Source organism: Rhinatrema bivittatum, chromosome 5, assembly GCF_901001135.1.
Source record: "Rhinatrema bivittatum chromosome 5, aRhiBiv1.1, whole genome shotgun sequence".
NCBI classification, from domain to species: Eukaryota; Metazoa; Chordata; class Amphibia; order Gymnophiona; family Rhinatrematidae; genus Rhinatrema; species Rhinatrema bivittatum.
The window spans coordinates 173,541,779-173,568,729 of record NC_042619.1 but is presented as its reverse complement, the minus strand read 5'-3'; the positions used below and the strand labels follow the sequence as shown (position 1 = coordinate 173,568,729).

General features: G+C 43.2%; 1 protein-coding gene across 2 annotated transcripts in view; it reads left to right on the top strand.

Moving 5' to 3' along the window:
• The window catches only part of TBC1D4 (TBC1 domain family member 4), a 331,945-nt gene that overhangs the window by 132,042 nt on the left and 172,952 nt on the right, over window positions 1-26,951 (top strand). For both annotated transcript variants that reach the window (XM_029603027.1, XM_029603026.1), the window contains exon 2: window positions 22,184-22,801. In XM_029603027.1, coding sequence (XP_029458887.1) covers window positions 22,184-22,801 — 618 coding nt within the window. The remainder of the gene's footprint in view (window positions 1-22,183; window positions 22,802-26,951) is intronic.

Sequence of the window (26,951 nt, the reverse complement as noted above, 5' to 3'; positions counted from 1 at the left end):
CCCTCCATATCTGTCCCAGACATCCCCAAAATCTATTTAAACTGCTGGCCTCCACCACCTTCACTGGTAGGCCATTTCAGGCCTAGTCATCTTCAACTTTGATTCTTACAATGCCAACACTTAATGCAACACCCAGGCAACACATTGTCTTATTACTAAGTTTTGTAGCAATCCCCACAGCAACCAAAATTAGTGAGGCTGTTATCCAAAAATATCCAGCCTCCTCATGCTCACTGAAGTTTGGGTTTGAACCATGGTCTCTCCAGGCAAGTTACGCCAGCCTTCTTGGACATCCACTGCAATCTTACCATTGCTGTTATGGGCTGTTAGCGCTGCTATGTGTATTAACTATATCAGTTCAAATAAATATATATACTGTATAAATAAAAGTCAATGCATAGATTGTAGGTGATACCATTTTATTGGACTAAGTACATTTGGGTTAACTTTTGAGAGTTATACTGTCTTCATCTGGTAATTACAAATGAGTTAATGAGGATGTTGCAGAATGTAAATGCACTTTTTTGAAAATATAAATACATCATGGTCTAGATTAAATGTTGGTGTTTGTTTTAAAAGTTGCAGATTGGTTTAATGACATGCATTTGGCCCTCATTCTTTCAAATAAATGATTGAAGCTGGTTATTTCCACTCATTTTATATAAACTGGAAGTGTTTTAATATCATTTGATGATTGTAAATTGAAACATCATGACAAATAGGAGAAAAGAAGTAGTCTGTAAAGTGACATAATCCTGAATGTCATTATCATTGATGGAAAATGTCTGTTGTGATTTAATGGTTTTCAAACTTCAGAAGAAGATTGGAAATTAGGTTTACCACAGTGACTGGGAAAACTGCCATTTCCAATCTGTGCTAGAATTTTCCATCACAATTAACAAAAGATAAAGGTCTTGGAGCTGTTGACATTGTAAATTCTAAACTGTTAAGTTCACAAGGACAAATGAATTTGCAGAACTTTTCTTCCTTCCTTTTTGTCTTTTATTTCTTTTTTCTGAAGTAATGATTTTGTTTTTCGTATTTTTTTAATAGCCAGGAATTGTGATGAAGGAAATTCTTGACCCTTGTTTTTGTCAATTAATGATCATCAGGAAGGGCATTTTATATACTCCTGTGGGAGGAGTTGAGTGAGCCCTGAGGTAAAGGCTGAAGGCCTGTGACTCAGAGCACTAACAACAAGGCATGCATGACCTTAGAAATCATTCTAATTGGTTGATTTACTTCAGAAGGCCTTGCGATGGGTGAGGTAAACAGAATATTAGGTGTCAGCCTATCAGAGTTCAGAATGCCTATCCCATTATTCCCTCTTGTTTTATATGAAAAATCCCACATCATAATTTTCTAAGGCTGGGTCACACCTGTGATATCCTTGCAGACTATCACGGGTTGTATGTGCATTTGTCAGTCTTGTTTACTCTGACTGTGGCATAAATCTTTGTTGCAGAGTCACTGGCTTTTGAGCAATATTCCTAATACTATCGCTTCATGACCCCAAAGTAGTTACTTGTACTATGAAATTAAGTGTATAATAAATTTACCTTTAAATCTCTGCTCTTGTGCCTCTTCTGCCCAGCCCTTGTTCACAGCGGAACAAGAGGAAGCGTTCAAAGCTGACTAATAGAGTTTGGGGGTGTAGGAATGGGGATTGTTCTAGTCCTGATATCCTGTAACTGTTTCTTTAAGACTTTCACATACATGAGAGAAATGATTGAAACTGGCACATACCCAGACTCTTTTGTTCCCTTCTGGTGGCTTGTGTGCAGAGGTTCTGGACGTGCTAATAGCCTTCACTCACTTCCGTCTCATCTAAGGAATTTTTCAGAACAGAATTTTTCTCAAAGTAGCTGACTTCGAGCTAGAATTGGCTCCCTTAAATTGCTGTTTGAGGAGTTCGTTTTCACTTGTTCCATTGACTGAGCAAAGGAGACAGAAGAGCAAAGATTAAGAAGAAGGTTATTGTACATTTTCTTAAAGTTTTTACTTTCTTTCTATTTATTTATTTCAAATATCCATCAAGAAGAGATTTAACAACCTTTTGCATCTTGCCAGAATATTGTGTCAGACACGGAGGTAAATTTACATCTTCATTCCAAGGAACAACAAATCCTTTTTTTGAAAAAAAAATAATTTAAGAATTGGGTGTCTATCTGACCCCAAAATGAAGGAAACCAAAAAGGAAGCTTTCTGAGGAATTATACCACACTATTGTTCAAACTTAATCCATGCTTTTTTGATCCCACTTTAGATGTTTCCAGTAATCTTTTGGAATTTGCTAAATAATAAATGCTTAAATTAAGTGGTAAAGCCTCTTCAGTTGCTTGTAAAATTTCAAGCAGATAATGTTTAAAGAGTTCAGGTGAGACACATTTTCCCTTTTAGGAAAGTTAATAATCAGCCTTAGGTTACATAAGACTTGCCATACTGGTCAGACCAAAGGTTCAACTGGTCCAGTATCCTGTTTCCAACTGTTGCCAATCCAGGATTCCAAGGGATAGATAAATTCCAAGCTGCTTATCCCAAGAATAAGTAGTAGATTTCTGCAGCTCTACTTTAATAATGGTTAATGGACTTTTCCTCCAGGAACTTGTCCAAACCTTTTTTAAATGTAGCTATACTAATAGTTTTCACCACATCCTCTGGCAATGAATTCCAGAGCTTAGTTATGCATTGAATAAAACAATATTTTCTCTTATTAGTTTTAAGTGTATTACTAGTTACTTCATTGTATATCCTCTGGTCATTGTACTGTTTGAAAGAGTAAACAACTAATTAATGTTTACTCGTTTCGTTCCACTCATTATTTTATATTATGCTATCTCCCCTCAGCCATCTCCTCTCTAAGCTGAAGAGGCCTAACCACTTTAGCCTTTCTTCATAGGGGATTTGTTAGGATAGAGTCTGTTATACAGCCTCCCTGCCACCAGAGGTCCCCATGGAGCGAGATCTGCTTTAACTCCAGCCATAGTCTTCATGGGGTCATGACTCAGCAGGGCTTGGCCTATTTAGCCCTGCCTCTTGCAATACCTGATGCCTTGTCATTGAATCTACTTGGCTCCCTGCTTGCCCCTGTTCTATCTTGTATTGCTCTGTGTTCTCTGAGCCTTCTAGATCAGTATTGCCTAGTTCTGTGGCCTTCAGGCCTTCCAACCTTGCCTTGCCTAGTCCTTTCATCTCTGGGCCTTCCAGCTTTGTCTTGCCTAGTCTGATGGCCTTTGGGCCTTCTAGTTCTGCCTTGCCTAGTCTGTGGTCTCAGGCCTCCTAGTATCTCCCTGTTTGGCCTTTGGGCTTTATACTTAGTGGCCTATGGGCCTTCTGAACAGTTGTATTTGGGCCTCTGTGTTCTTTGCTCTGTTCTGTCTTGTCCTGTCCTTGTCTGTTTTGTCTAGTCTCATCCTTGTCGGGCCTGATCTTACCCTGCCTAGTTCTGTCTCTGGTATCTGCTCCCTCTATTGCCAGTGCCTTGCCTTGTCCCAGTCTGCCCAGTCTATCCAGCCTAGTTCCAGGTAAGCCCAGCCCTTGTCTCCAGTCCTACCTTGCTTAGTTTCCAGCCCTGCCTTGCCTCAGTCTTCAGCCCTGCATTGTTTTCATATCCAGTTCTCATCTCCAGCCTGTGTCTCCCAAGTTCCAGCCTGCACCTTGATTCCAGCTTCAGCCCAAGTCTTGCTGGCCATCAGAACCCAAGGACTCAACCTGCGGGGGACATAGCTGGTATAGGCGGAAGATCTGCTCTGTCCTTGAAGTCCTGAGCTGTCCCTGTGAGAGTTCCTCAGCCCTAGCCGGACCTTCAGTTGTGACAGGAATTGTTCTATCCCCTTTATCATTTTGGTCACCCTTCTCTGTACCTTTTCTAATTCTGTTATATCTTTTTTGAAATGTGGTGACCAGAACTGCACACAATACTCAAGATGAGGTCGTACCATGGAGTGATACAGAGGCACTATGATAGTCTCTGTTTTATTCTCCATTCCTTTCCTAATAATCCTTAGCATTCTATTTGCTTTCTTGGCTGTTGCTTCACATTAAGCAACATATTTTCAACGATGACACCTAGATCTTTTTTCTGAGTAGTGACTCCTAAAGTGGAACCTTGCATTGCCTAACCATAATTTGGGTTATTCTTCCCTAAATGCATCACTGTGTACTTGTCCACATGAAATTTCATTTGCCATTTGCGTGCCCAGACTCCCAGTTTTGCAATGTCCTTTTGCAATTTCTCACAATCCTCTTGTGATTTAACAACTTTGAATAATTTTGTGTCATTGGCAAAATTGAACACCTCACTTGTTGTTCCCATTTCCAGGTCATTTATAAATATATTAAAAAGCAGTGGTCTCAGAACAGATCCCTGGGTCACTCCACTATTCATCTTTTTCCATTGGGAAAATTTACCATGTAACCCTACTCTTTGTTTTCTATCTTTTAACCAATTGGCAATCCACAATAGGACACTACCACCTATCCCATGTCTTTTTAATTTCCTAAGAAGTCTCTCATGAGAGAATTTGTCAAATGCTTTCTGGAAATCCAGATACACTGTATCAACTAGCTTACCTTTATCCACATGTTTGTTTATGTCTTCAGAAAAATGTAGCAAATTTGTGAGGTAAGAATTCCTAAATCCATGTTGGCTTTGTCACATTAAACTATGCCTCTCTATATATTCAGCAATTTTGTTCTTTATGATAGTTTTGTCTGGCACAGATGTCAGACTCACTGATCTGTCATTTCCTGGCTCACTCCTTGATCCCTTTGTAAAAACTGGTATCACGTTGGCAACCCTCCAGTCTTCAGGGACCATAGATGACGTTATTGATAGTTTCCGCAATTTCATTTCTCATTTCTTTCAGCAGTCTGGGATGTATACCATCTGGTCCAGGTGATTTGCTACTCTTTAGTCAATTTGCCCTAGTATATCTTCCAGGTTCACTAAGATTTGTTTCAGTTCCTCTGAATCATCACCTTTGAATATCATTTCTGACATGGGTATCTCTACTACATCTTCCTCAGTGAATACCAAAGCAAAGAATTAATTTAGTCTCTCTGCAATGGCTTTGTCATCCCCAAGTGACCCTTTTATCCCTTGATCTTCTAATGGTCTTTTTTTAATGACTCCATTGTTTCCTCTTGCTCTCTTGGACTTCTAATCAATCAGAATCGGCCTGTGTTGAGCTTTAGTGCCATGAGCCTTTGTTCACAGTTATTTAGGGATTTTACCCCTAGTTTAGATCCTGTCCCATCTCTGCTGAGTCATTAAAGCAATAATGTTTGACTTGGGGCCGTTTGAAAACCTGCAATCATAGGCCCTGAATCTACTGTTGCACAATAATTGGAATTCCCCTTCCCTTCCTCCTCACTGAGGGAGTGTGAGTGCTGTCCTGTCTCCATTTCTATTGTCAACCCCGTCTTCAGCTGCAGAAACACCCAGTAAAACCATTGAAGCTCGTGCCACAGGGTTCTAATCTGTAAGGAGTTTTGCTGACACTGCAACTAATGCTTGTGCCAATGGCAGGATTAGGTCACTTTGCGGATGTCTTGGCAGGAGGCAGTTCTGGACTGAGCATTCAGTCTTGTTCAGGAGAGGGTGCCCCTGCTGCTGCAGACCCCAACATGTGGGACCCTTAAATCAATTGGCATTAGAAATTGATTGGTTGGGGCCGTTTGCAATGAGGGAATCAAATTCTTTTTCAGGCAAGGATGAGTTGTATCCTTCCATTTGATCAAACTCGGGAACAATGCAAGCGAATATTGGGATCAGAAGACAAAGCTCATCAAAGAGCATCCGATCGAACCATTACCATTCATATCCTGTACATTTTATTTAATAGTACAAGTAATTACTTTTGAGCATAAAAATCTCTAATGTAAGCCTTTATCTTTCTCTGGTTATTGGAGGAATATAAAGACTAATCTTCCTTACCATTATGTAATATTCTTTGTGGCAGACATTTTATAAATCTAAACTCAATCATCTTTTTTTTATTTTGCTTTTCTCTCTCTCAGCTTTACAAAAATGGAAACACATTGGCAGCCATGCTTACTCATACTAATAACATTGGCATGGAGACGTAAACCAACCACTGGAGTCGTAAATGGAGTTGGGTGCTTATGTTCCATAGCCAAAGACAATGCCAAGAATGCTTCAGTGTTAGCCAAGCATTGTGGTTTTTTTTTTTTTTTTAAATGTTATCTCTGCTGAGATAAGGCTCTCAAGGAGAGTTCAAAGTTGTTGGTCCTAGTGGTAATAGTCGGAAGAAATAAATGTTCAGCCAGGGAACTGAGAATTTGTCACGTGCAAAGTGAAAGAAGGAATTTGAGTTCAGAAGGAACCGTAGGTGAGAAAAGCACAGGTCTCCTTTCCACTGCGAGGTATGAGAGCCCAGCTTCACAGGCTTAAGGAAAAGTGGAAGGTGCCCAATCCCAGAAAGCCGCAGAGGGGAGTTGCTAGTGTAAGTGGATGGTTCAGACCTATTAAGGTGGTATTTTTAATTTAGATTCCGATATTCAGCACTAATGAGCCGGACAGGTAGCCACTTATCCGGCTGAATATCCGGCTGTGATCAGCAGTCACCACTTAGCCAGATAAGTGGTGGGCAGGATGTGGGCATATCGGGGAGGAGCTAATGTACTTATCTGGTTAATGTAACTGGGTAAATGCCAGTATCTGGCTATGTTTGAATATGAAGCCCAAATATTTCGATTTTGTGTTCCACTTCCTTTTGTTTTGTAGACCACAACATACAAAAAAGGGAGTGGAACACAAAAATGAAATATTTAGGCTCAATATTCAAACATAGCCAGATAGGTAAGCCAGTTATTTATTTATTTATTCATACAAGTATTTATCATCCGTTTATAATGAAATTGGGTAAGACTTATCCGGCTAACTTACAAGGGCTATTCAACAGCATGGTTATGCTGCTGAATAGCCCTGAAAAATTTGCTAGTTAGCCGGATAAAACTTATTCGGTTAAATTTAGATCTGTCTTCTGGAAACAAATGAGCAGAAAACTGGAAGTGTGTGCTCATCCTTGCACATAAGCCCCTAACAAAGGGGCAGTTTTTGGAAAATATAATTGATATTTCCATTACACAATTCAGTTATTAGTGGTAAGATGTCAGAAAGAAAAAAATATAACCACCGGAGTTTGATTCTTTCAACAACAGAATAGTGTTTTTGTTCATAGAATGGAAGCAGATGTTTACATGCAAGTTTTACTGAGTAATTAAAAACAAAGCTTGCTAATTGCAGTGCATTGTACACAGTTTGCTTTGGTTTTCACTTTAACTTAGGCTTCAATTTTCAAAGCCATGTGGGTGAAGTTCCTTCAGAAAACCTATTTGCTTAGTGGTGTACGTGTGTGCATTTATTTGCAGTTTCTAAAGAAAAACTCTGGTACTGAGGAGTGCCATTTTTCAAAGACTTTCCACATGGACTCTAAGTGGGAATTCTGGATCTCTGTCAAAGCATGCTGAATAGGAGAACAAAATGGCCTGTGGTCATCTTCAGATGGCAAAAGAATTATTTGAAATAGAGCTTAAAGGGTATTCCAGATGACTGCTGCCTGTGGGTACACAATTTCAGTGGGCTTAGAATATATGCACATAAGAACATAAGACTTGCCATACTGGGTCAGACCAAGGGTCCATCAAACCCAGTATCCTGTTTCCAACAGTGGCCAATCCAAGTCACAAGTACCTGGCAAGTACCGAAACATTAGATAGATCACAAGCTACTATTGCTTATTAATTACTGAAATAGCAGTTTATGGATTTTTCCTCTAGGAACTTATCCAAACCTTTTTTAAACCCAGTTATACTAACTGCTATAACCACATCCTCTGGCAATGAATTCCAGAGCTTCTCTTATTATCTTCTCTTTACTAGTGTTTTGTGCTACTGATGCTGACGTTGCACCGTTGACCTTACAGACTGTATTTTGGACTTCAAAGTTGCAGTGTATGTGCTTTCTCTTGGCTATTTCCCTGCAGTTAGTGTTTTCCAGCTAGTTGTTGCAGCCTGTTCTCCTTGTGCTCACTCTGTCCTCTTCAGTGGCATCTCAACGCTGAGTTGCTCACTCCGACATAATATATCAGTTATTTATTTATAGACGTTTGATATTCCACCTTTTTTCCACATGTGGCCTCAGGGTGGATTACAAAACAAGTTTTAACTAACAGTTACAAGTACATTGGTTGAAGGCTATTTAAAATCACTGTTGAATCAGATTTACAATTGATAGCATTGAGAGACCAGGGTGTATAATCTATAGTCCCTGTTTGACAGTTCAGGTAGATAGGACAGAAAGACTGAGTGTCTCCGCCCAGGGGACTCTAAAGAAAGGTGTGGCCAAAGAGCCAAGCCTTCACATTTTTCCTAAATGTGATGTAACACGGCTCAAGGCATAGGGTTAGCGGTATCTTGTTCCAGATTTTTGGAGCACAATAATAATCTCGTACAGGATAATCTAGCTGAAGTTAGACTTGGAGAGGAAAGAAGAGCCATTTGGGAGGATCAGAGTCCTCTAGTGGGAGTGTAGGGGAAAAGAAGTTGAGAGAGATACTTAGAGGCTTGTTTATTCAAGCACTTGTAGACGAAGCATCCTCCTTTTGACTGGGAGCCAGTGCTGCGGTATAGTATGTGGTCGGTAGCTTTAGCCCTTATCAAGATTTTAAAGGCTGTATTCTTTAGAAGCTGGAGGTACCTCAGACTGTCTTATGTGACGCCATTAAATAGAGAGTTGCAGTAATCGATTCGGCTGGGGAGTAATGCATGTATCATGGTAGCAAGATTATATTTATCAAGGTAGTTGCACAGTTGGCGAATCTGGCACAGAATGCATAAAGGAAGTCTTCGGAGATACGAGTTTCCATCATGAGAATATGATCAAGCTGAATCCCTAGGCTTAGTTTACCCAGTAATATTTTTCACTTTTTTGCCCCCAGCTTTATACAGCAAACATTTGTGTTTTGCCTATGGAATTTTAGCACCAAAGCCGTCCCATCCAGCAGCAGTGGTCTCATGCTCAAAAATATATAAACCTGTTTGCTTCTACACTTTCTTACCTGCTCGCTTTGGTCCAGTTCCTACGTCTCTTTTTCTGCTTTTATACTTGGAGTTTGAAAAATTCCATGACTTACTTGCCAGAAACAAAATGCACTCCTCCCACCCCCATCTCTCCAATACATTATTTGTTGAGGGGGTAGAGTGAGGCAGGAGTGCATTTTTTTCTCCTGGCAAATGCATCTCCCTTGCACCCATGCTGCCTTCTCTGATTCCTCCTTCACTCCCCACTTCACCTAGGTGTGAATAATTGGGCAGAGTGAATGGTTTGATGAGTCTTTTTCTACTGTCATTGGCAATGTTGCTATAGTACTATGAGGTCAATACTTAAAGAGTTTAGGTGCCTAACCTTGGGTAAGGAGCCTAAATTTGTACTTTTGAAAACCGACTAGGGTTGAGTGCCTACATGTAGATGCTTGCTTGCACTAGATACCTAAAAATTGGACAGCTATAGGAGTAGAGCTAGGGCAGGGAAAAGAATTAGGTGCATAGTGCTGATTTTCAGCGTTAGAAAGCTAGTTTAGGCCCCTAAATCTACGTGAATGAACTGCAGGCCCACATTTATGTCCCTAAGTTTTCAATGCCTATATTTAACTGATTTTTCAGCCAAAATCTTTGGCACCTTAGTTTGGCTAAATATGCCTCTCAGTTTTAGATCCTAAAACTTAGGAGCCTAAGTGAAATGCTGAGTGATTTTTAAAACTTGACCCCTACATTATAAGGTCCTTTCTCGCTTTTCCTCCAGTCTCTCCACTTGCTTACTCTTCTGTTTCCCCCCCTTACTCTCTCTCATTCCTCTTTCCCCTTCTCTTTCTCCTCTCCCCTCTTCTCTAGTCCGCTCTCTCTCCTCTCCCTGACCTGCGCCCTCTTTATCCTCCAGAGCTCTAGGGCTAAAGACAGCGCCTTCTGCTGTGCACCCCCATCCTTTCCTTCAGGTGAGCAGGCGAATGGATTTCTGAATCCCCATCTACTCTATGTAATAAAAAGAGGTGCACCTTATTATTTTGATCACAACTCTTGGTTTTATAAACGTCCTCCCTGGCGTTTGCTCGTCATCAGTGTCTGCTGTTGTAGCAGGTTTCTTGTCTCAGTGCGGTATCTCCAGGGAGCTCCAGCCGGGGTCAGCACTGCAATGGCCCGAACAGTTTAGATGGTAGGAATGAGGCTGACAGAGTGGGCAATTGTCAAAACCTTTCGTTATTTCTCAGAAGCAAAATATAAGCTCGAAATAAAGTAGAACCTTAACAATTTCAATGGAATTGTTTGGAGAAAACATTTGCTAATACTGCTGCTTTAAGGCTGTGGACCTTTTTTGTTTTTTTAACCCGACCAGAATGTGATTAAACCTTCTTTAACTGTTGCAGATGAGGAGGATGTGCATGTGTGAAAGCAGATTTGGTCATTATTACCTCTTGTTGCTTGTATTTATCTTTCATTCGAGTCCCATCTGTGAGACAAGCACCATCTTGGACCTCGCTCTACTTGCAGAGGTCCACCTGGCCCACTGAAAGTTATATCGGGTAACTCCACGGTCAGCCCTGCAACACAGCAGCCACATGAAATCTGATGCAGGCACAAGGAAAGAGAAATCCGCCGTGAAGCGAGTGTCAGACAGAGTCACAGATAATCACTGCCAGCTGGCTGGAGTAAGTGGACAGCTTTGAGGAAGGAGAGCAACTAAACAGAGCCCCTGTGAAACAAATCTCTTAAATGGATTTGTACAACCATCAAAAGCGTGTCTAAGGACATCCCCTGTTAGGCGGTGCAGGACTTGACTGCTGGCTCTCTGGCTTTTATTCTGCAAACTTCCAGAGCCTTCGAAAGGCCCTCATCTCTGGAGAGATTTGATTTAGGCCATTTTTCCCCCCTCATGCTGCAAACTAAAAGATATTTGGGCCAGGGTAGGGGATGTTCAGCTGTGTTCCATAGAGATTTACTCCTCTGCATGATTATTCTTTCCACATCTTCGAAATTGGCAGAAAGGAGGCATAAAACGCAGTAAGATAAAATATAGTTAACATGCAATGCTGTTCTTCAGAGCTGCAAAATGATACTCGGAGAGTACAAGCAGAGACTCTTTGCCCCTTTGCTTCCTGAGGCAGGATTGCCTGGAGAAGAGAGCACGCTTCCTTTCAATGCATTGTGTTCTGAATAGTTCTTCAGGAGCCTGTTGATCTCAGAGATGCACGATCAAGGTGTGGACTGGCTCCTGCCAATCAGACTCCGTTTAAGGCAGGGGTTTTCAGGATAACGCAATTGCCCAATTAAGATGACTAAATATCCACAAACATATTGCATGAATACTCAGGGCGGACCTCCCAGGAACCTGATCTGTTGAACTGGATTCGAAAACTACTGCTGGAAGCAGAGCCATTTTTTTTCTCGTTGCTCAATGTTTTGGGAGTCCACCTTCTCATAACCCACCAAGTGTTCCTGAGTGTACCTAAAGAGTTTTTTCTTAACTAAACCACATTGTGGATGCTGTCCCACTGAATAAAAAAAGATAAATCTTTAAAAACAAATGGTTGAATTTAAAACCACAGTTTCATTTGGTTTTACATTGCTTTTGTTATTTAAGAGGACCACGGAAGCATATCTAGAATTCATTTTCTTTGCGGCAGGGCCATATTGTACCTGAATTCTAATGATACCGTGAGCCACCTTGCGGATCATTTAAAAAAGCATGCTAAAAATCCAGACATCATTATTGTGCTATGATGTTCAGACGTCGCTCCAGATTTGGCCCTCTTCTGCCAGATGCTTGTCTCTGATCTCCTTGCAGGTGAGTTGAGAGGGGTGTCCTGCATTTGCATCCACTCTTGCATTTTTTCTGTGTAGGTAACCCCTCCTCCAAGCCCTGACTGGACAGAGATGCTGGACCTTGCAATTCAGGGACTTCTTCTGGCAGGAGTGAAGAACTTGCTTTAGGGCTCGGGAATAAAGACAGCTCCACGCCAATTAGTGGAGGTCTCATATGAAACGAATTTACTGATGAAGAACTTGTGGTAAAAGGATCAACCGGCATTTTCTTGTGGTGATATCTGCAAGATAAAGATAAGTAGTCACTTAAATAATTCACAGACGGGCCGGTAGGCTACTCCAGGGACCTGTCCTAAACGTTTGGAATCCCCTTTGTATCTGATTTCCTTTACTATCCTCGTCTTCTGAGTTGCTGAGAATTTGCGGGGTAGGACACCCTGGACACTTTAATTTCTCCTTCAGTCTTTATGATCCCTCTTTTCCTTCCTCTGCTCACTGGAGAAGCTACTGCTGCCCCTTTCCTTTGGGAGGAGAACTCCGACAGCTGCAGAGATACTGGCAATTGCTCTGTTCCTTTGTGCCGCACCAGCTTCTGCAAAGCACTGTAAAGGAGGAATCCGAGCAGAGCAAGAAGCAGGGGAAGTACTCCGTCTTCTCTGTAAGAAGCCCACTCAGATTCCTACCTGAAGACCAGGCCTTCCCAAACCTGTCCTGGGGATGCCACAGGCAGTCGGGTTTTCAGGATAACCTCAATGAATATGCATGAGATAAATTAGCATACCATGGAGACTCAGTATATGCAAATTCATCTCCTGCCTACTCACTGATATCCTGGTTGTGGGGGTCCCCGGGGCAGGTTTGGGAAGCCCTGCTGTAGACCCTCATGGCTGCTTTAGGAACGCCTCCAGCTCAAAGAGAGCCCCAGAATCTTCTGAACCTCCTCTTTTATTATTCTACCTAACTTCAAACACCTCCCGTTGGGAGGGTATCTCTTACAGGTGCACACATAAACATTTTTGTTTAGCTTTGTTTTCTGTTTCACTTTTCCTTTTTTCAGTTTGTTTTTTGTTTGTTCCGTTTTGTTTCATTTACCCAAAATGAAATAAATAAATAAAAAACCCTTAACCATGAAAAATTCATCGAAGTACCCCTCCCCCCTCCCTTCCTGCTCACCAAACCCAGTTCAGAGAGAGCTCCACCCGGCCTCCAGCACTTCCTAACCTCTTCTTACCCTAGCAGGTGTGCCAGCGTGCAGGCCTTCCGGGGGCAGGATCCAGTCGCTCCTGCTTCTCTGCTTCAGCGTTCTAAAATGGCTGCGCTCAGCCCAAGGCTGGCGCCATTATGTAGCGCAGCAAATTACGGACGGCAGATTCTGCCCATACAATATAATGGCAGCCGCCTTGGTTGGACTGGCGGTTATTTTAGAAAACCAGTGCAGCAAGGCAGGAGTGACTGGCGATCAGAAGACCCACGATGGGGTAAGGACTGGGGGGGGGGGAGTTTAGAGGGGCCTGGAGGAGAGAGGGAAGGGGTGTTTGATGAAGCGGCTTCGGTGAGTGGGGAGAGGGACTGGGACCAGGACCGGTACCCAGACATTTTTTTATTTTAAATTTGGCAGCAGCAGTGTTTTTCAAAACCAAACAAAATAAAGATGAACAAACGTCATTTGTTTTTCTTTCATTCCATTTTGAAAACGAAACAAAACAAAATAGGAAATGTCATTGACATTTCTTATTTCGTTTCAAACAAATGCACATCCCTGGTGTCACACTATATCCCTCCTATAATCTGACATATGTGCCCCCTTGTAGAGAAATAGGTTTACCTGGTAAGGGACCTTTGGGTACTCTTACATGCACTTCCTTCCATTATCTGTATGGAAACATGGGGATGCCTTGGCAGTGCCAAACTGGCAACTGCACAGCAGACAGAAAAGGCAGCAGCATCCGAAGCCAAACACAAGCACGAATCTTTCCATTGATTTTTACATTTACTGGATTTAATCAATGATCTCTCCTGTAGATATGTTCAGAGATTGCACTAATAGTGTTATAGAAAAACCTAGCAGATCAAAGATGTGCCATATTTGCTTCTGTTAACAGTTTTCCACTTCTGCCAGACTAAAAGTTGAAAATCGTCTAAGCCAGCAGTGCTGGTGACAAAGTTTAGATAATTTTGTCCACAGTTAATTATTTACCTCCTCCTCTTTCTCATTTTATTAACCTCTTGCTGCACTGAAGGCCATGGAAACTGCCATGGAAAATAGTATGATTTTTTTGACAGTCTGTTACATGTGCAATGTTAGAAAATTCAGGATAGTTTATGCAGGAAGAGGAAGTGCGAACAGTGTTTCTTTGGCCTCCAGATAGGTCCCTTTGTTTGTGCATGACCCTACTCAGAGGAGGAGGTGTGAAGGGCATCCAAACCTAGAGGGCACTGGGCCAGCTAATATGTCTGATGGTTGTGTTATAGGAGGCAGGGTGCTTGATGGAAGCAGAATTCTTTTCTGAATGCTGAGGATGCAGGGTAGAGATGCATTGTTGCAGCCTTTGGGTGTGACAGATGAGACTGCTGTGTCATAGTGCTCCTAGCCTTGCAGGCCTGTGTGGGAAAATGTCGAGAGTTTGTGAGGCCATGACATCAGTACAGGGGTTGAGTATTGCATGGCTTGTGTAAGTGAAAGGTTGTGTGCCTAGTGCCCCGTGAATGCTGTCCCATCATAGAGAGGATAGTTGAGAGTGGAGTAAAAAATGGGAAGATGGATATTTATTTTCTCATTTGGACCATGCTGGTCTTGTCTGTCAGCAGTTCCATCTGCCCTGCAGCTTGCAGTTTGTCTTCTAACTGTAATAAATGTTATTTCCTCTGTGTGTGTGTGTGGGACTGCTGGAGGTTTCCCTATTGATTCCTGTAGAACTAAGGAAAATAACTCAGCTGCCAATTGCAACTCATAAAAAAACACAGCAGCACGAATCATACTAAATGCCAGAAAATTTGATTGAATCACCTCACTCTTCAGAAGTCTACACTGGTTCCCAACACACTTCTGGGCCATATTCAAAAACACTATCTGGTATTCAGGACCCTCAAGGGCTTAGCACTGCCCTACCTAAACAGCTGACTCATGCTGTACACTCCTCCCCACCTATTGCACTCACTACCTCAGGCCCGCTTAGTGGTACCAGCCCCTGAAGAAATGAGACTCTCAAACACTAGAGCAAGAATCTTTGCAGGGTCGGCTCCCACCCTCTGAAACTCTTTGTCACTGGAGATCAGGCTCCTAACCTTTAGGAAGTGCCTGAAAACCTGTTTATTCATTGCAGCCTGACCCACAATTCCTGACCAGGTACCCGAGCTGAGTCTTAGTCCCATTGGGATTACACAAGCTATGCATCTGCTAAATCTAGGCTCCAATCTACTATGAAGCCTTAGCCCACTGTATATATTTGTTATGTTATTCCTGTGTTTATATTCATTATGTTATCCTTGTGTTTACAAGTAATATTATCTCTCATTCCCTCCCACTTGATTCCAACTCAACTGTTCTTATTTGTGTCTATTATAGCTTACAAAGTGTCAGTATCTGAGGCACTGATATCCCTTATCCTTATTTACTGCATCATAACTGGATGTAACACACTTTGAACTCTCATGGTGGGAAAGAGTGACACAAATATTCTCCGAAGACAAGCAGGATGGCAGTCTTCACACATGGGTGATATCATTGGATGAAGCCCAGCATGGAAAATGTATGTCAAAGTTTCTAGAACTTTGACTAAGCCTTTCGGAGCATGTCCAGCTTGCACTATACCACACATTCATGCAGGGTCCCCTCAGTCTCTTTTTTTCTGCGGAGCCTTGTAGGGCGCAGCATCGCATCACTCTTTCTCTTAAACTTTTTGAAGTTTTTCCTTTTTTCATGTTTTGCGCATGTTGCTTCAAAGTTTTCTTCGAGTATTGACGCAAGGTCCTCCCGGTTCTTCCCTTAGGGTCTTTAACTAGGTTTTTCGGCTTTTAAAGTAAGTTTTCTTTTGCTGTCATTTCCTCAGGGCCATTGAGTTCGATTTTGCGTCCCTTTCGTTTTGGGTCTGTATGTCTACATCCAGGTTTAAGCCATGCCTCTGTGCTCGAGGATAATGTTGACCATGGCCCATGATCGATGTATCCTCTGCCTTGGGGCATCGCACAACGTCCAGGGTTGCAGCAAGTGCTCCCAGATGACCCCAAAAGGACATAAGATCCAGCTCAATAAGATGGAACGACTCTTTGGGCTGGAGAAGGCTGGTCCATCGACATCAGAATCAGAGGCATCGGCATTGAGGAGCCATGGAGTCGCACCAATGGACACGAGTCATCAACATCAGCAGGATCATTGATTCCATTAGTGACTGCCAGGGATGCCAGAGACAGGACATTGTCTGCCTCCTCCAGGTTGAAGACATTGGGTTCGTCGTCTTCGGCCTGGCACCAGGGAGAAGCCGAGGAAGCATCAGCATCATTCTCTATTGATGCACGGTACCGGGCACGAGGATGCACTGGCTTAATCTGTGATGCCCCTGATGCGCCCCTGTAGTGAGAAGAGCCAAGCCTCAATTGATACCTGGGGTATGCGACGGCCTCCACCAACTCTGATGCCTGCCACCAATCCTACTCTTGGCTCTGAAGAGGATGTGGCTACACCACCTGGGTTCCAGTCAGTCTTGGCATTGGTGCTGTTCAAGGAGGAGCTTGAAAGGCATATGCAGACGGCCGTGGAGAGGGAGGTGTGGAGCCATGTCGTAGGGGCAATGGCGGCACTGGGACCAGCACTGTCCATCCTTGAGCCTCTGTGGGAATCCTTACACGTACTCATTGGACTATTACCAATGTAGCCTATGTCAGTTCCCGGGGTTGCATTGACACCCAGTGGGGCATCAGGGATGCCATCAGCCGATCCAGTGCTGGTCCACGGATCCTTGGAGGAGGAAACTCCTCAGGGACTGGAGCAACACCGGGGCCCGAACCCTCATGGCCAGTTGACTTAGTAGTCATACCGCTGGCCAAGTGCCTAGGGCCCGGTTCCCACATTCAAGCAGTGAGGACGAGGACACATATGATCTCTGGGGGGATGATATTTCTAATGTTTCTGACGATACATCACATGGTCTCTCTCAGACTTATCTCGTCCCGCTGACAGAGGGAAGTCTCCTCCAGAAGAGCTGTCCTTCGCAGGATTTGTCAGGGTGATGGCAAAGGCCATCCCATTTCAGTTACAGACTTGTGTCAACAAGTTGCTGGATATCCTCCAGTATGTGTAGCCTCCTAAGGAGATCATGGCAGTCTCAGTGCATGAGATCCTTATGGAGGAATCACAGAAAGCAGGATTTTTTTTTTTTTGGTGATCCTTGAGCACTGCATGTCTTAACGCCAGCTTCCAGGCAGGTGTTAAATTTGCTGCATTAAAATGGGTGCCTTGGCCACATGGCAATTTTTGGCATCGTGGGGCAATAGCTAATAGCCTTATCTACATGGAATTTGCATGTGATGAGTGCTATTAGTCCCAGCTACTAAGGCCCATCATCTCCCAGTGGAACAAAAATAGTCTCTAAACCCAAAAGAGGAAGAATCAAGCTAGAAGCAGAAAGGGTGTAATAAAACTTCTTTGCCTTAAAACAAAAGACATAGTGCAAACAGACAGTTAATTCAAAGTTGAAACTCCTCTACATCAGGTCACTGTCAGGTCTATCCTCTGAAGGAGAGATTGCACACTGCAAGTCTTCCCTTACCCCAAATCCTGCTTTGAACACAGGGACACCCCAATTCACTGCAACAAAGGGAACCGGCTCTCACAAGGAGTTCACCAAAAATGGATTAAAAGAGTCAAAGCAAGCAGAATCTGGTCAACGTTAGGCCAACCACCAACTGGGGAATTAAGAACGAGACAGAAAACCCCTGCCTCCTTGAAAGAGTAACTAAAAGTCCATGAGGATAGATGGTGATTTGAGATGATAAACAGCTAGAACACACCATCTGTAACTCCCACATGAGGGAGTAAAACCCAAACCTCTCTTTAATAATTTCATCCTAAATCTCCCCCAGATAGTACACTCCTGTTAGTTAAGGAAATCAAAGGTTCCCTACTTATACAATATTTGGGGGGTGGGTGAATAACTTGTTACCCCATTGGGGACACAATGTTTCAGTAATTGCCAAAACAGGTGGATCAAGCCTATTAAAACATGATTGCTTCTAAGCCTCTTTTTGGTTAAGATAAAATATAAAGTTTTTACTAAGAACTGATTATGGTCCCTGCTTGGCCTTTTGACTGACATTGAATGGTGGGGAGAGGTTAAGATTATGCCAGACTCCCACTGCGATCATGAAACTGGACTCTGCTGAAATCTGGAGGCTTAAAACTCCTGTAAACTTCCCCCAAAAATATTATGGCCTCAGAATGATGTTTTTTTTTAATCAAATGTGTTTATTTGAAATCATGAAATGTATGAATTTCTGCCTTAATTTTTTTCTAAGTCCTGAACAAGGGTGAGTTGAGCCCAAAGTGAATTGAATCTTTGCATCTAGCATGGTGGAAAGAACAGCCGGTTACTAATTCTGCTGAAAACACAGCAGGTCAGTCTGCAGCAGCCCTGCCCAGAAGTGCTTTGTTTTCCTAGCAGTAACAGTTATTTTTAGTAGGATTTTTACTGCGAAGCCATGAGGAATGCCCAGGATCCTGTACCCGCTCCTGGCGAGAGATAGCAGGACCTTTTGGAACCATTCCGCACATAACTGAGCGTTTTTGGCTCTGGAGGCTTTAGAATGGCTCCACTTTTTAACTGGATCCAGCTGCGAAAGGTATGGTTAGAGAATTCTTTAATGCCAGCATTCATTTAGCAGTTATGAGCTCTTCATAGTTAATGAGTCACTTATTAAGTTTGTGTGATACTGTCCCCCATGTGCATGATAGAGGGAGTATTCATTTGAATGTTTTAACTTCCTTACAGTTTAAATATTTATGTATAAAACCAATAGGATTTGCTGGTATTAGGCACAGTGGGTACAGTAACAACACACACACTCGCACACACACACACACACACACACACACACACACACACACATTCATGTGCAATGCAGTGAATTCCATGGAAAAGAAGCCTTAAAATCTTGAACTGATGCCTTTATAAAGCAGGCCAAATGTTTAGCTAACTCTGCCTCTCTTTCTTTCATTCTGTTCCACTGCCTCATTAACTGGACTGTGATGGGGTGTGTGTTACTGACTGATAGTAACACTTGTAGAGAAGTAGCTGTGTCCAAAGAAGTCACTTACTTTATAGAAGAAAAAGGGTTTTCCTGACTGAAAAAAAAACAACAACAACAGCAATTTGCATAGAAAAAGGATTTTCGTTTTTGGAAACGAGACCTTTTCCTAGACTGGCATGGTGATGGAAACCAGAGCCTTCAAGCACTGCCGTGCGAAAGACCTGGGTTACTTGTGAGGACCCACCTGGCTTGGCTTCTGCTGATCGGGCAGACAAGGTCTGGGGGGGGCTGCAAGGAGGCAGCGTTTGCAAGCCCTGGAGTGGAGGAAGTCTCTACCATTGTACCTTGTATCTCAGTATAGTTTTGCCCCGTTTTTCAGTATTCCCTATGCCTTGATACCCCTGTACCATCTAACCGTTATTTATTAGTTACGCCACTTTTTGTCTGAATCCTCTTCCCCTGTGTATTTTAGTTCCCTTTTTCCCGTGTTACCTTCCTCTAGCTTCCTCGTTCATATTAGTTTCTCCTGTTATTCCATTTTACCCCTCCTCACCCACCTTGTTCTTTGCTTCCTCTATCGTTCCCTTGTTTCCCCTACCCTTGTTTTCCGTAATACGTTAAGTCAACTTGATTAATAGCAGGTAATGGGCTTCTCCTCCAAGAACTTATCCGATCCTTTTTTAAACCCGGCTCCACTAACTGCGTTATCTGTAAACCGATATGATGTACCCACGAACACCGGTATAGAAAAGTTCTTAAATAAATAAATACAATTGTACAACATGCGGTGGTGGGATTCAAGGTGCATCCATTCCGGGTTCCAAAGGGAACTGTGGTCAGTAGCCTCCTACCAGAGACTGTTGCTGGATATTGGACTTGGTTTATTCATTGTTTTTCCCCCCCTGCTTGTCTCTGGGGATACCCTTGATACACCAGCCCCATTGTTACTGGGGTTTTCTGGACTGTGCAGTAATCAGGTGCGGGGGCGGGGGAGGGGAACTCTACTGTCTTTAGTTTCTGTCCTTTCTTCCCCAAAAGGAGCAGTATGATTACCAAAGGGTTATGGGGCTCGACTCAGTTAAGGTTCCTGCAGCTTCTTACCCTGTTGTATCTGGAGGATCTGTATTTTATTGAACTCTTCTCCGTTCCATTCAATTGTTCAGCCATTAATTTTAAAAGATGATTATTTATTTAATTGATTTCTATCCTGTGCTTTGAGCATTAACTGGGAAAAGTGGATTATATAAAAGCCCCTCAAATACAGTAAATACATAAATAAAAACCCATTTGTCTTGTTGCTATGATTTCTGTATTTCTGTGCAGTTATTTGGTAGTTTATGTTTTGTGAAAAAGTTGTGTTTTCTGGGTGCGTGTGTGTGAGTTGTAGGGAGCAAGGCAGATACTCTTTTTCTGGGGGGAGAGTGGTGAAGACTTAGTATTTAGCCTCTACTTGAGTTGATAACATTTTTATTTAGAATATTTATTGTCTGGTTATTTCAGACAAACATGTTCCTTTATAAAATGCTAATAAAACCGTTAAATCCCATGTATTGAAAGAGTTCGACCTGTGTTTTCACTGTGGGCAGAGTGTGGACCCCAGGATGCAACAAGAGATATGTTGAAACCTGGCTATTATACTAAATTAAATACAACCCCCCACCTTTTCCCCCTTTTCATATCCCTCTTCCAACTCAACCCAGCCATCATGGTCCTTGGCCAGTGCCTACAAGCCACAGCTCTTTCTACAACCTGGCTAATGTGAATGTTAAGACTGGCCACTAGGTGTTGCCACTGAGCAATGGTTGATTCCCCCCCCCCCACCCCCGCTAGCCAGCCTGGGACACAGAATACTGTCCTGGGACCTGAACCCAGGTTTCATGTATGGTAGCACTCAGCACTGCCTCTGGGCTAGCTCCTGCAAATTTTTTAAATCACGTATTCTTTGTGAGTTGTGATATTACCAGAGATCTTGTAGTCACATAAGGTGCCTTCTTCAAGTGAACATTCACATCCTACATCATATTTGGTCCAATGAAGTGTATCACAAGCCACAAAGAGTCCAGGCTTCTCCAAATCCAACATGGCTACCAGAACTCCTTGTTAGCAGCTCAGTTATGCAACTTAATGTGGATAGAATCAGGGCGGATTTAATAAGATGCACAACATAGCACCTGCTTTGGCATTTTTAAAGAATTTGTGTACCCGCCTGTATGTTATGAGCACATTTATCGGTAAGACAAAAACAACTGCAGTAGCTGTGTCCAAAACAGATTTGTGATCAATGGGGTTGCAGCAATATGCTTCCCCTTGCAGTCCCAGTTTAGCACTGCGTTCAACCATTGTATAGAAAGGGATAGCCCTTCCTTGTGCCAGGGCTGCTGAGAGAGCGTTCAGACGTAGGGGCCTGATGAGGAAAGTCTGCCAACTGAGAGGCACCACTAGGAAACGTATTAAAGACTGTCACCAATATGTAGCTCTCTATCACATTTGGGAACCTGAGTAGTTAGCTTGGTGCACAACAACGGACGCTGCTGGGTCTCCCTGGTGATGTAAAAACAATTCTCCAGTTTAGGAACCATGCCTGTACTGCTCATATGTACTTGCCTTAAAATCAAAATGTTCTAAATCCTCTAGCATTGACCTACAGTACCTGAATGTAATCCACTTAGAAGCGCTGAAAAAAGTGCGAAAAGTGGAATATAAAAAAATCTAAATAAATAGATAGCATTGGGCAGGGGTATGTAAGTGTTGTAGTCTGTTGGCCCGCCTGCTTTATCTTGATGAGGTTCTCATCAGCTGCTGATGGGAAACGGGTGTCACCTTACCTTCTGCTCTAGTGTGATTGATCATACGTCTTGGCTAGGCAGGACATCGTTCAGTGTTACAACTGATTCCTTTTTCTTCTCTCCGACAGCGCTGTGATAAACTGCTATTCAAAGCAGTGATAACGCACTCCCTTCTTTCTGACTTACAGTGTGCACTTGATTTGGCATAAAGGGGATTTAGTGTTTTAACCTTCTGTGATTGTAGGGTTAAGTGCAACAAGTTAGTCATATCTGAGCTCTTCTTTAATGCTGGATTATGTTTTCATGTATTGCAGGTTCCCGATGTCATCAGCAGCATAAGGCAAATCTCGAAAGTTGCCTTGAAGGAGGATTCCAAGACCAGCAAGGATAGTGAAGATGCCTTCTACAACTCCCAAAAATTTGAAGTTTTGTACTGTGGGAAGGTGACTGTTATCCATAAGAAGGCTCCTTCCACCCTTGTTGATGACTGCATCGAGAAGTTCATGCAGCATGAACGCCAGCGCCTGAAGGTACTGGGCGAGCAGCAAGGGACAGAGTCCAGCAACGACCTTGCACCCAGTGAAGAGGACGTGCCGGAATCTCCAGTGGAGAGCCCCTTTGAGGACCTCGAGAGCGTGAATGGGAATGGCGCACCCACTACAGCCGGTGCAGGCCATGTGGGAATATTTACTGTGGGCAGCCAGAGTAACCTGGTGGGCGCCCGCGTCTCCTTCCCTGAGTGCATCCTGGAAGATTCGGGCTTTGACGAGCAGCAGGAGTTCCGGGCTCGGTGTAACAGCATGACGGGTGTCGTGCAGCGCAGGGTGCCGAACGATGCCAGTGCGATGATACAGCCGCGTAGGAGACACGCCAGTGCGCCCAGCCACGTCCAACCCTCTGACTCGGAAAAGAACAGAACAATGCTGTTTCAGGTATGGGATGTGCCAGGTGCCTATCAAAGCAGGTGGCAGAGGCAGAATGGGGGGGGGGGGGGGGCAAGAGATTAGGAATAACCTGCTCTCTGCTGTTTCCATTTTATATTTCTATTAGGGATGTGAATCGGGTCCGGAATTGTAGCCAAAATCAGAATCGCACATGAATCGCGGGAAATTTTCGTTCCCGAAATTCGTAGCATTTTAATCGACTGCGCCCGACCTGAAAAATGAAAAACTCACCCCGACCCTTAAAATCAAATTCTTTAGAATCCCCCACCCTCCCGAACCCCCAAAAGCTTTCTTTAACTACCTGGTGGTCCAGCGGCCCTCCCGATCCCCCCCAAAACTTTCTTAAAATACCTGGTGGTCCAGTGGGGTTCCCGGGAGCGATCTCCCGCTCTCGGGCCATCGGCTGCCAGTAAACAAAATGGCGCCGATGGCCCTTTGCCCTTACCATGTGACAGGGGCTATTGGTGCCATTGGCCAGCCCTTGTCACATGGTAGGAACAATGGTTTCCATTGTGGAAACTTGTGTTAGAGCTGTATCAGGTAGGGGTGTGAATTGGTACCGGACTCGTTTCCGCTATCAAGTTTGGGTAAAAACCGCGGGAAATCTTCGTTCCCGCGATTCTTACCCATTTTAATTGGCTGTGTCGTGTTGAAAAAAAACAAAAACACCTCGACCCTTTAAATTTAATTCTTTCGCATCCCCCATCCTCCCGACCCCCCTGCCAAAATTTTTAAAGTACCTGGTGGTCCAGCGGGGGTCCCGGGAGCGATCTCCCGCTCTCGGGCCGTCGGCTGCCACTAATCAAAATGGCGCCGATGGCCCTTTGGCTTTAGCATGTGACAGGGTATCCATGCCATTGGCTGGCCCCTGTCACATGGTAGGAGCAATGGATGGCCCCTGTCACATGCTAAGGGCAAAGGGCCATCGGCACCATTTTGATTAGTGGCAGCCGATGGCCCGAGAGCGGGAAATCACTCCCGGGATCCCCGCTGGACCACCAGGTACTTAAAAAAAATTTTTGGGGGGGGGGTCGGGAGGGTAGAGGATGCAAAAGAATTAAATTTAAAGGGTCGGGGTGGGTTTGGGGTTTATTTTTAAGTGCCCTTTCTTCCCGTGGGGTTTTCCTATCGGGTTCGGGGGCCCCCCGAATTCTGACAAGTTTGAAAATATCTTCTGGTATTTTCAATCGTCAGAAAAACAATTCACATCCCTAGTATCAGGCTTTTACCTATGTTTCTTGAAGTTTATGTGAGTTCGCAACAAATCCACAGGTCCAACCTCTTCAGCCAGCCAAAATAAAGGCTGCACGCTGTGATATTGGGGCTGTGCAGGACTACTTAAAAGATTCAAAGGTGAAGTTTTAAAATGTTAACGCGTGTAAAAATGTGCAGATACGCACGTAAATAGCATGTGCTCGCGTTTATGCTATTTTATAAAGCTCAAACATTTATACGGAAGGAAAGATTTACATGTAAATATATGCGTGTAGAAAAGGGGGCGTGTAGAAAAGGGGGCGCAGTCTAAGGGCGTTCAGGGGCGGGGCCCACATTTACATGTGTGAGTTGCTATTCTACAACAGACTTACACGTGTAGATTTGGCAGCTTAATCCCTCATATTTACTTCTGCTCGTTATCTGGCCTAAGTGATAGTAAATGTCTTTATTATGAAGTACTGACTAGGTGGGAGTTCAGGCGGGTCTCGAAGACCTGAAAAAGGACTGGGAAAACTGGTGGACTAATTGGTAAAACACGTGTGATTGTTAGAAAATGTAAGGGTTTACATGTGTAAAAAGTGATTTACCCAGGGTAACTGCTGCTTAAATTTCAGGTGTAAAATCTCAGCATGTATACTTTTAAAATATAAAGTAAAAAAAAAAAGTGTGTACAGAATTATAGCGCCACTTAGCTGCATAAATTCTGACTTTTCTGAATAAGCGATGGCTTTGCCGCCAACTAGCCGGATAAGTCTTAAAAAGCACTGGCTGTAATACGTAGCCGGATAAGTAGGGCTTTGTCTTATCCGACTATCTTACCCAGTCGCATAAGTCAAAACTTACTCAGCTAACTTGAATATCTATTTACATCAATTTTTAAAATATGTACAAATATTGCAGGGAAGAATTACTCATATTTTATAAGCCAGGCAGTAAGATGATATGCATGGTTTATAAAATAATGGGGTAGATCTGCGCGTGGCCATGTACTGTATATATATATATATATATATATATATATATATATATATATATATATATATATATATGGGTGCGCGCAGGTCTTTTAAAGTTATCCTCTCTAACTTTAATTTTTGGGAATTTTGAACGAGTCCCTTTAATATTATCTGTATACTGGGTCTGATCCCTGAATAAAGCAAGAGAATGGCCTATATGCCCTCCCTTAGAGGAGGAAGAGAAGGCTTTCAGCTTACCCAGTCACAGTTAAAGCAATATTCTTGTTTTAAGTTACTCAAAACTAATCCCTCTATATATAAAATAGAAATTAGGACGGGCTTTGTGTAAGAAGTGGGTTCTTGGTTTTAATAATCTAAGTGCCTAATTACAAAGAGATATAAGGGTACGTTTAGATGCTCTTAGTGACTTCATTTTATTTACTTGGATTTAGCTCGCATGCGTTTTCATTGGTGGCTCAAGGTGAATTACATTCCGTTGCTGTAGGTTTTTCCATTTTCCAGAGGGCTTGCAATCTGAAGGGTGTATTTCCTAAACTGCGGGATTTCTGTCTCCGGGGAGAATACACACCAGACACTAGCAGAATCTGTCACCTCTCACACACGAAGAACATAGACCGACCCGTATCTGATACAAAATAAGGGACCACAAATTAGAAACAGAAATGTGCAGAGAAAAACTAAAACGGAAACCCCCAGAAACCCAACTCTGAGCAGTGCAACGCTGGAGAATGAAAAACCAGAAATGCATTTCCACCAGTACTGAGCAAAATACAGATGTAAGAAATGCATACTCTCGCTCTCTAAGAACTGAAACTAAAATGTTTTCTTTCTAACTTTTTGGTCTGGGCATTTCATTTTTTTAATAGTTGGTCCTAGTCTCTCTTATAAGTTCTTTTCTATGGTTCCCCTTTCCATTTTCCATTTCTTTTTTCCCCTCCTGTCTTCTTCCCTTCCTTCTCTACATCTTTCTCTGACATTGATCTTTTCCTTTCATTTTTGTTCTCCATTTCTCTCTTCACTGCCTCTATTCATTCATAGCTAAATTTCACTTCTCTTTCTCCTGCCCTGTAGCCTTCCAGCAGTCCCAGTCTTCTGCTTTTGACCTCTTACCCACCTACCATTTATCCATCTCCCACTCTCATCCCTTCTCTAACCCTCCTATGCTCCTCTGAGTCTCACTCTTTCTCCAGTCTCCTGTTCCACTCTGTATTTCACCCACTTCCTAGCTCCCTATTTCCACCCTCTGAACTCCTCCCTCCCCACCCTTTGTCTGTTTGTCTGCTTCTAATCCCTTCACCAGTTCCAGCTTCTGTCACTCCTTTCTTCCCTGGCCTCCTACCCCTTATTTCTGTCTTTACCCCTTACCCAGCCTGCTATTAGCCCTCTTTCACTTATCTCTCCACCCTCTTCACTGACTCATCCCTTTCCTATTTCACCCTTTCACAACATCTCCATCCCTTTCCACTATCTTTCACCTTCTCTCTAATTCTTCAGGTCATTCACCTCTCAACCTCTGTCCAACCTTAAGTCCTCTTCCCTTACCCTCATCAACACCTCCCCACAGTCATACTCACTCAGTTACAGTCCCCATTGCTTACCCCAAATTCTTGTTCAGTCTAATGTCCCAAGTCCCTGTTCTGTCTGCCACTCTATCTCAGTCCCCATTCTCCCACCCAAAGTCCCCAATTTCCCTCAGTCCCAGCCTTAAAGTTCCTACTCATCCACAATCGTTGAGTCTCTGCTCTCACTGAGTCTTCATTTCTTCCCTTCTCCTTCCCTCTACCAATTTCTGAGTCCCTGTTCTCTTCCCCAAGTCCTCATTCTCACTCTTCCCCCTCCTCAAGGAGTTTCTAACTAAGGCTTAACACCTCTCTAAGCCCCTGTGGCTGCGGCTACTGCTGCTTCCAGCTTGAACCCTCTCCCTTCCTCCCCTCTCCCTCCTGTGG